Source organism: Nannospalax galili, unplaced genomic scaffold (genome assembly GCF_000622305.1).
Source record: "Nannospalax galili isolate Female #2095 unplaced genomic scaffold, S.galili_v1.0 scaffold16, whole genome shotgun sequence".
Lineage (NCBI taxonomy): Eukaryota > Metazoa > Chordata > Mammalia > Rodentia > Spalacidae > Nannospalax > Nannospalax galili.
In genome coordinates this window covers 2,327,608-2,339,766 of record NW_008339910.1, presented here as the reverse complement: position 1 = coordinate 2,339,766, position 12,159 = coordinate 2,327,608, and the positions used below count along the sequence as shown (strand labels likewise).

Genomic DNA, 12,159 nt, shown 5'->3' with positions numbered 1-12,159 from the left:
CTTTGACATATGCAAATATATACATTTTATGCAAGTTTTCTATATTGGAATATAGTTGTCCCTTGATGTAGACAATTCAAATGTATCCTTTCAAAAGCCAAATTGGCTTTTCCTTCTTTAAAGTTCTCTGCATCCTACATGGAATTATTTCCAATCCTAGAGGTACATCTGTTCTCCTATACACAATAAGTGTTTCAATCTCTTTTGACTCTTGCAAGACCACAATTAGTCCACTGATGTAAAGCAACAGTATCAGAAGTTGTTAAGATGTATGCAACCCTATCATAAAGTTATCATACCACTGTGATTTGCATTTCTTTAGCATCTTTTCATGAGTTTCCTCAGATTCTATCTGCTGGTCTGAGAGTAGACAAATTCTGTTACTAACACAACCATGGCCAAATGCACCTTAAATACTATGAGCTCTGCTAAGATCTGTCTCCAGTTTGATGGCATTCTATTAGTCACAAGTGAGAAATCCCAACTGAATGCCACATAACTTCACTTTAAAAGTTCCTGAACAAAGATGAATAGACCATAATTCCTTGTCATCTCATTTTTGTCCTTATATAGATTTTCTAGTCATCACTTTTAGTCCCTGAAGTTGAAGATGTGAGTACTAATAATTCTTCTGACCACCTTTTCTAAAGGATTTAATTTTCAAGGAACTTTAAAGTCTGATCTGACAACTAGTACTACCAATATTTGTCCCACTTGAAATCTGAGTAGTACTATCATCCCTCTTTCAGATGTCTCCTGTAACGTTCTCTTTGCCGTTACTCCCACTCTATCTGCAGCCTTATCAGACCTACCTACTCAAAGATTATCGTTTCATAGATCAGATACTACCCAGATGAGTATCTATCTAACTACAGTGCTATACATAATTTATACATATTATATATACATATATGAAATCTTGGGGCATTTAGTTACTAATTTATATATATATATATATTCATGACATTAATATGCATATTTTGCTATATAATTTTATAATGTATAAATTACACATACAAATTAATTTATAAAATGTACTGACTTCTTACCTAAGCTATAACCATTTTCCTATTCCCTACTTCTAAACAACTTCTGTGAAATATCATTAAAGAAGATGACATATACCTAATACTGCAACATTGCATTTTAATACACATATTCACAGTACTGTCAAATGCCATTACCTTTAGAGAGATTGTAACTTATTCTTCAATCACTTCTACCCAACACTTCTATTTTTGTATTGATATAGTATTGGTCTATCTAGCTATTCTAATCTCTTATTTAAATTTTTTTTCTTTTCTTAGTCAAAGTACACACATTTTTAAATTATGTATCAGGTTAATCTGTTTAAGAGTTTATTAATATATCCCATGTAGAATAATGTATTTCAATCATTTTAAAGAGTATGATTGCAGTTTAAGTAAAATTCTTAAAATTCATTTGAAGTAATTTTGATAAGGAAATAAATTTTTGGAAAATCAAATAACAGGGGTGAAGTGCATCCATGTTGTGCAATGCCCAAGGAGGTCAGAAGAGAGCATCAGATTCCCCCTGGAACTGGAGTTACAAATGGTTGTTAGCCACTATGTGGGTGCTGGGGATCAAACCCAGGATCTCTGCAAGAACAGCCATTGCTCTTAATCACTGAGCCATCTCTCCAGCCCCTCTTAATGTTCTTAAGAATCTTTCAGGTAGGCCTATTAACAAGCCCTCTTCACTCTGCATAAAGTGATGAGGTTTTTTATCAGCAGCTTTTAAATTAAAAGCACTGGCACACAAAATAAGATAAAGTAGAATAAAATTCCAACTGATTTTCATAGCTTTATTCTATATGTTTTTTTCAGCTTAAGATGACAATCCCAATAGCATCAATGAATTGTATCTTTTTATCGTATTCAGATCAAATATGTAATACAATTCTTTACTTACTGGGCCTCTGAGACTCCTATTTTCATCAAGGTGTGGCCAAACAGAACAGCATTACTTTTAGAAACAGTTTACATACTTGGTTCTACCATTAATAAAAAGACAAAAATGGATAATATTAAATATACAAAACATGCTATTCATGGCATCTGGACTGCATTTCCACTGGTCCTAGTCTTCCCAGATAAAACTTACTCAACCTATAAAATCAATGAATGGAAAGTAATAGCAATCATGTTTGGTAGCATGCAAAACTCCAAGTGACATCAACAAGTGAATGTGACATGACCTTGATCTGAGCACCCTTTTTCACACCAAGACCATCAGTCTCTATGCTGTGTTGTGTGACCTGTGCTGTAGTCTAAACTACAAGATAAGCTAGGAAAATTAGGAAACATTTTAAGAAATCAGTACAGGAAAAAACACATGCATACACACACACACACACACACACACACACACACATAAGCATAAGACAATTTAAAGGAATGACGATGATTAAAAGAGTCATGAAGATACAACATATAGTGAAAGGAATAACAGGTTATAGAAACCTAATATTGCAAGATGGAAATATTATAATCCAGAGCTCAACACAAAAGCAATATCAAATGCAGACTTCAAATTGGTTTCAGCAGGGCTGTGGACTGTGCAGATCATGTTCTTTTGGTAATTTCACAGTGCTCACTAAATCTGAACCACCACCCCACCCTTCTACACACACACACACACACACACACACACAAACTTTCCAGTCCTCATGTAGCCAGGATCATGCCTAGTTCTGATTAATAAAACACAAATCATAGTAACTGTTCCCATGCATTCTCTAATTTCAAATTCCAGGCTTTGGTAACAATGGAAATTTATGGTACAGTGCCAACCCCTAGGATTATAGGTAGGTAAACTGCTAAGTTATCACAAGTTTTGGAATACAGTACAAACCTGTAACTGAAACTTTTTAAGGATGTGTATTATCCTATGAGAACCCATGAAAATGTGCTGCCCAGGAAAACTTTCTGAAAGTATGAAATAATGCTATACTGATCTGCCTGATACTATGGTTATTAATGATTTGATCAATGAGTTCTTGAACTGTCACTAATGACATATGGGATAGGACTGCTTTTCAATTTCATTTAGTTTTACATAGCTACATAGAACTAGTGGATAACATACTCAGCAGTATAGCCACACAGGAATTATAAGCACAGGCAAGTCATAATTTGGTCTACATTTCAGAAAGAATACTCTCTGTTCAGCCTGGGAGATAAACTATAAGAGACATAGTTAGAGAAATTAGAACAGTATCAGTAACAGTTACTGGCGCCTAAATTAATACAAGGTCAATGGTAGTCACAAGTGCTAATACATCAAAAAACATTTGTAAACTGAACCTAGCTGACTGGATATGAATAAAAAGGACTTGCTTGGGGTAGCCAATGTTCCTTGTTTGGGCAACTTTGTAAAAGTAACCCAATCTGCCTAGTACAAATCATGTAGCATAAGTTTATTGAGGGATAAATTGATGGTTTGAGGTTGGGTATAGTGGCACATGCCTGTAATCCCAAACTCAGCGAACCTAGGCAAAAGAATTGTGATTTCAAGGCCAGGCTGGATTACATAGGAAAACAGTTATCTCAGGAAAAAAAAAAAAAAAAAAAGAATCCAGGTGTGGTAGCACACACCTTTGAGCCTTTAATTAATCCCAGCACTTGGGAGACAGAAGCAGATGGATTTCTGTGAAATCCAGGCCAGCTTGGTCTATACAGTGAGTAAGTTCCAGGCTAGTTGGAGTTACAAGGAAACTTGTCTTTAAAAAAAAAAAAAGATGTTATCAAATATCAAACTTGAATTTCAGGAGTCATCTTATCTAGTAAGAAGCTAACTGACTATACATTCTTATAACTCACAAAAAGTTAATAACATAGAAACGGCAATTGAGAAAACTGATCTTTGTATGGATCACTCAGATAACAAAGGGTGGTCATCTCCAGAGCAAATGTATTAATAGAAATAAGAACAATCCCTTTTGGGAATATTCAATGAATATTTTTAGTCTGATATCTGGAAGGGGACTTTAGGGACCAAAGACCTGTTCCCAAGACCAAGAACAGTCACAAAAACAGGAAGAAGGTGTGGTGTTTGCAGGTCTGCTTCTAACCCCAAGTCCCCAGAGAGAGAATCAGGCATTTCCAGTCAGTCTCAGCGACATTTCTAGTTTAAGGCCAGACTAGACTACAGGACACCCTGTCTCAAAAGATCACAAAAATAAAAAATGAAGAAGCTGGAAGAAGAAATGAAGAAGGAAATTCATGGAGTAACTAGACACTAACAACAAAGAAGAAAGAAAATGAGATGCTGCAGAATCCAAAGTCCAAACCAGTATAATGACTGCAATAAGACAGAGGAGGGACCAGACATGGAGTCAGACTGTATGTAGTAACTGTCCCTGTCCTCTGTAAGCTGAAATGAGAAGCCAGACTATAACAAGGAGAAGGAATGCAAGGCACAGACGCGGGGACATTTCAGTGCGGAATCTTTGCCATCTTTGCCACTCCTGTTAGAATTCAGGCTTCTTTGTCTTCTTCAGGCTCTGTGTTTTCCTATACCTTCAAATGTACCTTCCCCGTTAACTGTTATCTCAGCACTTTCATTTAAACTTAACTGGATATTTCATTCCTGAATAAACATCTTTTTATATATTAATCCAAAATTTCTCCCTGCCTATGCATTTATGACTATTAACAGTGACAAAAATATCTGTCTGTAAAGGTGTGAATGTAGACTCAATTAAATGACAAGCATGTAGATGACACATGTTGATTACAGAAATACTTCCATCCTTCAAGATCACTTTACTACCTCAGAGGGCAAGAACACTCCTCCACAGGATGGCAGGCTCCTTGAAGAGGAACATGCTTTCATTATCTTTGAAGTTCAATCATCTAGAACAATTTGAGAAGTGTAACACTCAAACTTATCATGAATTACTTATAGGGATTCAAAGGGGGCTCATAAAACTCACTTGATTACCTATTAGAATTGCAGCATTGTTCACATTTGGTGCCATCCTGAATAAAAAAAAACAAAAAACAACAACAACAAAAAAAAAAACACTTCCCAAACATGTCAAACATGCACATGATGATCAGATGATCAGGAATACATGCTAATGCAATAAAACAAAGTTGGTGTCACCAAGCAGGGTCTAAGAGGGATACTATCAGAGAACACCAACGTATATTAATTTTTATGAGTGTCACAATGATAGGAATAAGGGGGAAGCACTGTTCTGACAATAAGAGCCCAACAAATTAGACGAGCTTTACTTTCTCAACAATAACATAACAAATACTGAGTAAATACAAAAGTCTTTTAGCATACATGGAAGGAAAAAGTAAAAAGATTATTTTGTAAACACGTATGGCCAGCAAGATGGCTCAGCAGGTAAAAATGCTTGCTGCAAAGGCCGGAAGACCTAAGTTTGACCCCCACACTGCACAAAGGAAAGATAGAACTGACTTATGTACATTATCCTTTGGCTGATACATGTAGGACATAGAGTGCACACATGCGTGACACAAACACACATACACAAACAAAAATTCATGTGGGCAAGATAGCTCAGAGGGGAAAAAAACATTTGTTGCAAAGCCTGAGGACCTGAGTTTGAGGCCCCCTAATCCACTTAAAGGTAAACTCCACAATGTTGTCCTTTGACTTCCACATGTACTCCATGGTATTCATGTGCCTACACACATTCATCAAACACACACACACACACAATCATTTTTTTTAAAGAAACACTTTTTAAAAAGTTTAGCTTGGTAGTATACGCTTCTCATTCCAGCATTTACATAGAAGCAAGGGGGTCGGCAGTCAAGGACTACATAAACTAACAGTGAATTTAGAGCCAGCTTAGGCTACATGAGAATGAGATCCTGTCTTAAAAAAAGAAAACAAAACAAACAGAAAAAACAAAAGAAATGCTCAGAAACTTTGATCATGTCTACATTTCTTGGAAAAGAGATCTAAAGAAGAAGTTCTAAAAAGAAGAAAAATAATCATTATCACTACCCAAATACAGTGAAGTCATTCTACAGCAGGAGCTGTGCTGCAGACTTCATATAGGTGCCTGACCAGTCCTTGCAGGTAGATACTATTAGCTTTCCTGCTTCAGAGAATCTGAGCTGAAGTTTGAGGACGGCATAAAATTTTCTTATGAAGCTGGGGATAAAATGCAGGGATGCTGCCTTCCCACAATACTACACTGAAATGGAATCAGGACAGAAAAGTGGAAACGAGATCAACAAATGGAAATAAAGACAAATTATCATAGCTGATAATATCACTGAATCGTTCAGAATCGACCATTTCTATAGAATTATAAATATTAGGCAATGTGTATTTGAATAATGATGTTATAAACTACTGAGCTACAAGAAAATTCCTATTTCCTCTGTTGCTATTTAATCCCTCTGCACAAAGATGAAGCATTAATGTTAACTAGTCAAATTACAGAACAATATTTGAACCAGTGTCAAAGTGTGTGTGTGTGTGTGTGTGTGTGTACCAGAGGACAACCTCAGGTATTATTCACCTTCCTTTTGAGCCAGGGTGTCTCACTGGCCTACAGGCTAGGCTCACCGGCCAGCAAGCCCCAAGCGTCTGCCTCTCTCTGTCTCTCCAGCACTGGGATTACAGACTAGAATTGTAAATTGCTGAGTTTAAAAAACAAACAAACAAACAAAAAAAACCTAGGAACAAATTATAAAATGCTAGCCCTCTGCAAAGCCTAAAGCAAAGAACGGGGAGATGAGTACTATGGTTTCTGATGTCTACAACACTTTTCTCCCAGCACTCTATAGATCCTTAACTGGTATGATCGCTCCAACAAAAATCACTATCAGGTGAAATACAATTAGGATTGCTACCATCTTTGGCCAACAGGTGATTTTTTCCTTCTGTAGATTTTAATTCCTGAGCTGAAGAACAAAAACAGTAATTGATGCAATAGTAGTAAAGTCTTTTCCCTAATATTGGAAAGAAGTACTGAAGGAAAGTTGCATAGGAAGAGAAGGATGAGGAAGTATTTCTGTTGAAATGCTCGATAAAACAACTACTGTTTTCTCTAGTTCAGCATTTACATTCTCAGTCTGTTCAGGCCTACTCAAAGTGCTAAATACTGGGTGCATCATTGTGCTTGATCCTACATGAAAAATGCTACGTGGCCTTACCTGTCTTCCCAGCTTTCTTAGTCTTCTCAGGAGTTTCATGCCACACTGACCTGACAGGCTAGACTGTCACAACACTAAATCACCATCAGTAATACTGATGACATCCTAAGAAGAGACCACACAGCCAACTTAAAACTTTACTGTTTCAAGGTATGAATAGCATTTGGAGAAAGTTTCATCTCTCCAAAGAATACAATTCCTTGAGAAGCTACACTTGTTAAACATTATTTCCAAACATTTCCATTTCTCCCTGCATAAAATAGTCAACAGATATCTCCTGACTGAAGAAGCAATGGCAAACCAGAACACAAACTATACTTTCTAAGGCTATATAAACAATTAAATGGATGCTTAATAAATGAAGAGATGTTTATTTTTCTCATAAGTCTACTGCCAGTGCCCAGTGGTGGCAGGCTAAATTAAGCCCATCAATGCTAAATTTAGTGCCCATCTCTACCATATCAAAGAGCCTTTTATCCTCATTTCATAGGAGTTCTGAGACTACAGAGGTCAAATGACTTCCTAAAGATCACAGAGGGACAAAAGTAGAAGTATTGGGAACTAAGACTTAGTCTCCTTCCAATACATTACACCAAATAAAAAAGACACAGCATGGGAAAAAATTTCTACTTTTAATACATGAACAATTATTCATAAATGTATAGCAGAAATTGTTTTTTGTATAATCAACATACAGTCTTGATATTTGTAATAACCCTTTATAACTGTTTTCTAGCTTTACACCTTTTGAAATAAGAAGAATGTCCTACAGAAGAAAAATCTTAGGTATTAATTAAGACCCTTATACTCCTTTATTCTATCAGCAAGCAATTATCCTTTAAGTTTCTAATCCTTAACACTTACCTTTTCAGCAATACAAGGACTAAACTAAGAGGGCTCATTAGGCAACTGTGTGCTCACTATATGTTTTACAAAATACTAAATGTTTATCTATGGACATACAATAAAGAATAGAACACACAAGAACTATCTTCACAGAGAGACTGTGTTCATATTAGTAAGTCTATTCTCCCCCTACTGAGCTTCTTTAATGTACTTTTCAAGACCCTAAACAGAAATAATGTGGCTGTTGTTCAAAATATTTCTAGATTCCAAGTTGAAGTAATTTCTATCTAAATATTCATTATACCTGAATTAGGTTAAAACATTTTTGAAGTCTCATAGAGCTTGATATAATAAATTTTACAAGTAAAATATTCACTGTATCACCTCCTGTTATCAGTTAAGGGAATGATCAGGGCACACTCATCTTCCTTGGCACAAACAACAAATGCTGGTTCACTGTCATAAATCTTTTAGAAAGGCGGCCAAAATAATCATCCACTAAAACGAGGATGAAAAGCATAATCTGGAAGTAAAAAGTATGAGTTCTGAATATTGCCCAGAAATACTTAGCATCAATCAAGCTTTGGATGCTAGGCACCCAACTAAATTTAGAATTTGGCCTACACCAATGTGTTAGATGCTGCCTGAAGTATGCAGTTTTTATTAGTCATAGTTCTCAATTTGGCTCTTCTCATCCAACATGATACTGAATCATCCAGTAGAATATGAAAAGGCTGAATTCTTTCAAGTTTTACATCAATGAGCATAGAAAAATCAATGGCAGTGTACATTTGTATAGAGAATTATAATAAAGGCCCAACTAAAGGGACAAAGAAACAATAACATACCAAGAAAATTATCATCCACATTTTATATGTACAGGTAAAATAATAATGTTTTTGGGAATTTTATATGTATGTAGGAACATACACAGTATTAAATAACAATAGTATAGTGAGAAAAATGACTTCATTTTCCATTAATCTTTTTTACATCAAGAAAGTTTTAATTTGGTAATAAGTTTTTAATGCCTGCTGAACATTTTCTAACTAGCTGTGAGAGAGAGTGGGCCTGGATTTGCTGACTTTTGTAAATCACTAGCTTCTAGCTCAATAATATTGCTTACAGGAGTGGTTCTCAAATATTTTGAATTCCTTTGCACTCTTATAAGTTATTCAGGGCTCACAGAGGGTTTATTAAAGTGGACTATAAATATCAATATCTAACAGTAACAGTGAAGCCTGGAAATTTTAAATAATGTAAAATAATGATGTTAACTGTCTATAAAATGTAACTACTATCAATGAAAATAAAAATGGTGAAAGGAATGATTTATTTCCCCACAAAATTCCTTTAATAATTGGGCTAAAGTAATACAAAATAAATGAGGCTAGAGAGGTGGCTCAGTGGTTAAGAGCACAGCTGCTCCTGCAGAGGACCCAGCTTTGGTTCCCAGCACCCACATGGTGGCTAACAACTCTCTGTAACTCCAATAACAGGGTATCTGATACCCTCTTCTGCTTCTGACATCTATGGGCATTGCATGACAGGTGGGTTTACATAAATGCAGGCAATACACTCATACACATAGAAAATAAAAAATATTCAAATATTAAAAATGAAAAATAAAGACAGAAAAGAGAAAAAAAGAAAACACTATATTTTCAAGTGTGCTTTTGTATCCAATCATTTGCAATGAGATAACACGTTAAAAGATAAAAAGTAAATCCAACCTCACATACATATGAACTTGGAAGAGGAGGAAGCATTTTCATACCTTTTTTCTGATATTACTGGCTATTCTTTTCTTGACAGTACACCAAAACTTGACCAGAGGTATTTGCTTAATATCAACTGCAATGCAGAATCTAAAACCATGTAATAAAGTCTTGTACTTTATATGTTTGTACAAGAGAATAGTTTTAATACTGTAGACAACTAAGATGTGTCAGAGAAACCAATTTCCTAAGATTCCTTAGACCACATGTCAGAATTGTGGTACCTTTTTAATCTGCCACTAAAGTCATGTTTTCCACTAAGAAGTATTAAAAAACAAACTTTTGTTTTAAATGGTTGTATAACATATTAAATAATGATAATTATGTAATTAGGCAGAAAGTATGAAGTTTGAAAACCTTAAGCTAGTACAATCTCACAAAATGCCCTTTCCTCTTATTTTAGGAAGATGGTAAGTGCTAGTCTGCTTTGTCTCAGTTCTCTGGTCTGGCTCCTTCTGTTGGGTATGGCTGTGGGTGACACCTCTTCAGAGAGATGGATCCCAATTAACTGGGTCCAGTTTCATTACCTAGGAAGAGATTGAGGACAGCACTAAGAAACACAGTTGGTAAGGAAGACCTTTTCTTCTAAATTTTATAAAAATGAGTTGGTCATTAGGCCCTTCTGCACTAACCAATGGAACTCTAATCCTTACAAATATGAGCCCTCCACTTTCAGTGCATTTTAACAGGCAAAATGTTGACAAGTTAGTTACAGGAAAATGAAGAGAGTACCTAGGAGAAAGTATTGCAAGATGCTGTGATGGAAATTTCACTGAATGGGAGATGTACTTCCGGTAAAAGTTTATCTTTTAAGGCCGAAGCCTCAGGCAATACGAAGAGATGCTGGGGGCAGAGCTCTAATTTATAAATGAAAGGCATCAATTTGTGTCAACAGCAAAGGTAACAGCAGACCTTTAAGACAGCCAATACTTGCTTAGGCTGCAGTAGCTGATGCTGCTGCAGGCAGGAAGGGAGGGGAGGCAGGGCCAGAGAAATAAGCTTTGCAGGATGGAGGTCACCTGTCACTAGGCCCTAGGGGGCCCCTGGAGGCTAGGCCTCACCTGACCGTCCTGACCACGAAGTACACCAGCACCGCGCCGCTCACCACCACCAACACAGTCAGAGCCCGTTGGGTCATGGGCTTGTCGCCAGGGTTGGGGCTCACAGCCAGGCTGCCACCCACAGAGCCTTCCCCGGCCTTCCCTCCGGGGCCGTCGGCCTCAGGCCCCTCCCCGGGGCTACTGCCATTGCCGCCCTCCGCGCTTCGAGGCCTAGTGGCTTCCGCTTGAGAGAGGCCAGGCGGCTGGGCGGCGGTGGGGCCGGGAGGCAGCAGCGGCAGCGTCCGCGGCCCGGGGTCAGGAGGTCCGGGACCTGGCGCGGCCTCGGCTGCCGGCCACAGCGGCGACCCGGGCCCGCTCAGTGTGGGCAGTACCAGCAGAATGACGAAGGGGGCCAGGAGACCTCCGGGCCTGCAGCAGCCGTGCGGGGCCTCCATCGTCCCTACGCCACCCTCTCACCACGCCGCAGCCACCCGGCGGGCCCCACTGTGCGTAACCCCGAACATGGGCGTGCCGGGCCGGAAAAGGAGCAAATGCCCTGGCCCAGAGCCCCGGCGGCAGGTGGTGGAGCCTGCGGAGACTGCAGCAGCCCCAGCGGCGGCAACAACCGGAAGTTCGTACATCGCCGCGGCCACTGCTGCTATGGACGCCTCCGTTGCTAATATGTAGGGGCGGGTCTCAGTGACGTCGATCACTCGCTTCTATTGCGCATAGGCGGCAGTGGAAGCCAAGCTTTCCAGTCTTATTGAAGCTTTGCTGTTTTCCTTGCAGGAAGGGCGTGGACCGGGATGGATAATCGGAAGTAGGTGAACAGAAAAGGACAGTGTTAAATATGCGTCAAGCGGGAAACTTGAGCAATAAGTAACTCATAATTGCAACATCTTGTTGCGAAACTTCAAAACGACATCTAATCAGTAAACTCAAGGCCTTAGTTCCCCTCAGCATAATTAAACAGGAGTTTCTCTTGCCCCAAGGGTCCTGACATTTCATTGCAGCTTTTACTTTAGAAAATGTAGAACTGTAAATTCATGTTTTCCCCCTTTAAGATGGAAATATTTGTAAAAACCTCTTTATTTCAGGAAAACTTGAATCATCCCTTTGAAAAACAATCGACCTGGAAGAGGATCCCAACCTAGGCAGGCGGATCTTTGTGAGTTCGAGGCCAGCCTGGTCTACATAGTGAGTTCCAGGACAGCTGGGGCTACATGGAGACCCTGTCTCAAAAAGACAAAAAAAAGAAAAAAAAAAAAAAAAAAAAAGACCAACGGAGGCATCCATTTAAATCCGCACGACGTGCAGTAGAGCTGG

General features: G+C 38.3%; 1 protein-coding gene across 3 annotated transcripts in view; it reads right to left on the bottom strand.

The window, feature by feature from the left end:
* The window catches only part of Fam174a (family with sequence similarity 174 member A), a 29,745-nt gene extending 18,286 nt beyond the window's left edge, over positions 1 to 11,459 (bottom strand). The window contains exon 1 of one of the 3 annotated variants that reach the window (XM_029564260.1): positions 10,855 to 11,459. In XM_029564260.1, the coding sequence (XP_029420120.1) occupies positions 10,855 to 11,288 (434 nt within the window). In that variant the 5' untranslated portion in view covers positions 11,289 to 11,459. The remainder of the gene's footprint in view (positions 1 to 10,854) is intronic. The other 2 variants (XM_008834598.2, XM_008834597.3) reach the window with 2 other exon arrangements.
* Positions 11,460 to 12,159: the final 700 nt, after the last annotated feature.